This window comes from Telopea speciosissima, chromosome 5, assembly GCF_018873765.1.
Source record: "Telopea speciosissima isolate NSW1024214 ecotype Mountain lineage chromosome 5, Tspe_v1, whole genome shotgun sequence".
Classification (NCBI taxonomy): Eukaryota; Viridiplantae; Streptophyta; class Magnoliopsida; order Proteales; family Proteaceae; genus Telopea; species Telopea speciosissima.
The window spans coordinates 19,320,504-19,324,425 of NC_057920.1; the positions used below are offsets into that span (position 1 = coordinate 19,320,504).

Genomic DNA, 3,922 nt, shown 5'->3' on the forward strand with positions numbered 1-3,922 from the left:
AAAGCCATCCACCACCATAACGACATAGAACCCAAATCATTCCCCGGACTCACGCTTGAGCTCTTCTTCTTTTTTTTACTATTCAGACGCCATTGGTTTGTATGGGCATCACAGGAAAGACAGGGAGAATGAGAAGTTAGAGGTGAAGCTCCATCTCAAGATTAGTTGCGCCGAGGCGCTGTAATCCTTTCCAATGGAAGAGTATCCAATAGCCAGAGGATTACCGAGATCAAAAGGTTGCTTTGCCTTGTGAAGCTCATTGAAAAGGAACAAGGGGAGTTGCAGGAACAATGCCTCATGACAGTTGTGGAGATAACAGCAGCGGCTGGATCAAATGTCGACCTTAGGCACACAGCTTTCAAGACCAATTCTCCTCCGGTGAAGGCAGTTGTGGAACAGCTTCTGAGGGTAAAAAATGTAGTTTGAAGCAACAATAATTAAGGGAAATTTGGTCAATATATGATATATTCTAACGTTTTAAGTCCCAGGTTAACAAAGTGGGTTTACTTATTAATTATTTTTGGAAAGTAGGGGTGGAATACATAAATATCCAAAATTCACGGGTGGATCTGTAATTAGGCCTTACCTCAGGGGAGATATGTGTAAATTTCCCAAAAAAATAGTGGAGTGAATTATTTCACTATCATCGTGATGCATATATCAAATATATGTAATAAATATGAATTTTTCACGAATAACATTTGAATCTATTGCATGCATGTATGTGTGTGCCAAATTTTCCATCTTTTCGAAGTCTCAATACACTATTATACTACCGTAGTTTGTTTCATTAAATGTGAAAAAATGAAGTCTCGTCAACAAATTTGTTTTTTTCACTTTCGACCAAATATTCTATTGAAATTTCATTTTTCTTTTTACATTTCATTTTTATTTATTTATTTTTTTTTTTTTGGTAAACACATTTCATTTTACTTCAATTCACTTTTCCATGGAAAAACTATTCAAATTTCCTTGTTCTAACCAAACTGGTCTAATGTGGCCCTAGAAATATTCCGAGGAAATAATACAAAAAAGCTTTGGTTTGCCCACAGTAATTTGCTTGTGGAATTCCAACCTCTACCTCTTCTATGCACAAGATATTGAATGGTGATGAGGTTAGGGAATACATCTCATGAAATTGTCCGTTCTAAGTTGCCTGTTGAAGCTAGCTTAATGTCGCCCTCACAGTTTTTAAAAGGCCTCATGAGAGAGTGAAGTCCCCAATCCTTATAAGGGCCACACTCTTCCTGTCCTCCCTTCACTCACCAATGTGCACAGTTTTTAAAAGGCCTCATGAGAGAGTGAAGTCCCCAATCCTTATAAGGGCCACACTCTTCCTGTCCTCCCTTCACTCACCAATGTGAGACTATCTTTAGTCACCCATGAGGCTGACAAAATAAGTTGCTTGTGGAATTCCAACCTCCACTTCTTCTATGCACAAGATATTGAATGGTGATGAGGTTAGAGAATACATCTCATGAAATTGTCCGTTCTAAGTTGCCTGTTGAAGCTAGCTTAATGTCGCCCTCACAGTTTTTAAAAGGCCTCATGGGAGAGTGAAGTCCCCAATCCTTATAAGGACCACACTCTTCCTGTCCTCCCTTCACTCTCGTGAGACTATCTTTAGTCCCCCATGAGGCTAGCTTTTAGGCACAACAAATGGAATTGAGGAATTGAGAAGGATCTATGCTGTCCTTTAGATGCTATGCTTATCTGAAATCAGACAGGCCATTTCATTCTGGATTGCAATCAATCATGGGTCCAAATGATTTTGAGAGCTTGCTTATTCCATAGGCATGTCATCCATCCCTAGGGCTGCTGCAGAACAAACTGGCTAGGCCTACATGACTACTAAGTCCAAAATATATTGTCTTTTCAGTTCTGTGGGGTCAATCCACTAGGGAACTTGGAAGATAGAGAATCACTTTAAGCGAATGTTGACAAAGAGCACTCTGTTTGGTACCATGTCTTTGTTTACTTTGTCTTAAACCAAAAGTGAAACTGTAAATAAGGGTTTCAAATTGTTATCAAGAGTATTCTTAAATATCTCCTTCTTCTAACTTTATCTTTACCCCAAAGAATAGGAAAACCAAGAATTTCAATTAAGATGCAAGGCCACTATCATACAAATATTAAACCTTTTATAAATACATGAACACAACTCATTTCTGTATCTTTCTGATCAAATCCCACAAGAATTTCTTTTGATACCATCATGTGCAAGAAGAATACCTCCAACATAAGTTTACTTTGTTGTGAAGAAACTAAAGATCTCTCCAAACCATGCAGGTTCTTTTTTTCATTACTGAAGGAAGCACTTTCTCACTTCCATAATTTGCCTGGTAGGGTTTCTTCTGCAAGACCAGAAGAAGAGTATTTGTCCAGTGACATCGATGATGATCTAGAAGTATATATCCATCCTTTTAATTACTACTTCAAGTTCTCAACCCTAGATTTCAATTACTATTTACTCTCATTGTTATTATAACTATTTCTTCTCAGGTGATAATTCTTGAAATCCAAAGTGGTGCAATGGAAGCAAAGCTAAGGCGTGTTAGCAATTCAGATAGCCAAAGGTGGGTTTTGCTTCAAGGGATGGAAGAGTTTTTATTTACTTCATCAAAGGAAGTAGTGAAGGAAGTAGAAGATAATAAACATGAGGATAAAGAGGTGGAGTCTTTTTACTCAGTTGGGAGTTGCTTCTCTCGCTGTTCGAGTGCAAGTAGAGATGTTTTCTTCTCTGTTGGAAGTCGATTATCGCGTTGTTCGAGCATGAATGGGATTGATTTTGGGGATGATAAGAGGAGATCAATAATTCAGGAGCTTTGTCACTGCGAAGGATGGCCGTTTGGTTTAGGTCGAAAGGCCCTTCTGCTTCCACCTCTGCCTAGATGTCCCTCAGAATCATGGTTATGGCGTAAAGGCAATCGAATATATAGTTAAGATCGATGCCTTAAACACAGTCTAGTAATTAATAAAAGGAATAATGTCTTGCTAGCAATCACAAAGAGTACAAAGCATGAGCTATAACATTATGTGAGTTGTCAGCTTATACCTCTTATTATGATGAATGAAAGGTGTTTGCTTGTTTCTTCTAAAAAATTAAATATTTTATATCATCACCATTCTTCTGGTTGTGACTTCTGATCAGCAGTCCTTGATGCATCTTCTTAAACCAATTTAAATGTGATAGATGTGTTATGGTACCAAACAAGCATTTTGAGAAGCCAAATAGAACTTAGGCTGGGGAAACCACAAAGAAGCATTTTTTTTTATTGTTTTTTTGGTGAATGGAAAATAAATTATTTTGGGGGTAAGTCCATTTTGTATAAAAGTTAATCAAGATATTCCCATATGAGAGAATCAAAAGCCTTATGGATGTCAAGCTACAGAAGAACAGTAGGTGAGTGATTCTGCCTTTCAAACCCTCGAGCAATCTCATGACAAAGAAGAATATTATCAGAGATGCTTCTACCTGAGATAAAAGTTTCTTGGTTGAAACTCACCAGATCACCAATAACCAATTTAAGTCTATTAGAAATAATTTTTGCTATTAACTTATTGTAGGCATAACTACGGTCCAGGGATCAAACCATGGTTCCCTAGGGAAACCAATTAACTGAAAATTAGGGTTTTGCACACCCTGGGTTATCCCATGGGTGCCCCATTTTAATTTTAGGGTTTTCCATAGTTGCCCATGGGAACCCTGGTGCATCCCTATCAGTGTTTCTCCTTCCCTCATGTGTCCCATGCAATTTTAGAACATATTAGGGACAGAAAAAAATACATCTCTAGTCATCACATGGCAAGAGGGATCCATCCCATACTCGAATGTGCAGCAGAAATAAATCGATTCGAGTTTCTTTCGCATCCCATAAATATTAATAATCAATAAACTGAAGGAATTAATAAAGAACTGCTA

At 37.7% G+C, this 3,922-nt stretch overlaps 1 protein-coding gene across 1 annotated transcript; it reads left to right on the top strand.

The window, feature by feature from the left end:
* Positions 1-2,148: 2,148 nt before the first annotated feature.
* LOC122662154 lies at positions 2,149-3,055 on the top strand. The gene is made up of 3 exons (XM_043857720.1): positions 2,149-2,407; positions 2,503-2,967; positions 3,042-3,055. Exons 1-2 carry the CDS (start codon positions 2,216-2,218, stop codon positions 2,941-2,943), a joined length of 633 nt encoding a protein of 210 aa, XP_043713655.1. The 5' UTR covers positions 2,149-2,215; the 3' UTR covers positions 2,944-2,967; positions 3,042-3,055.
* Positions 3,056-3,922: the final 867 nt, after the last annotated feature.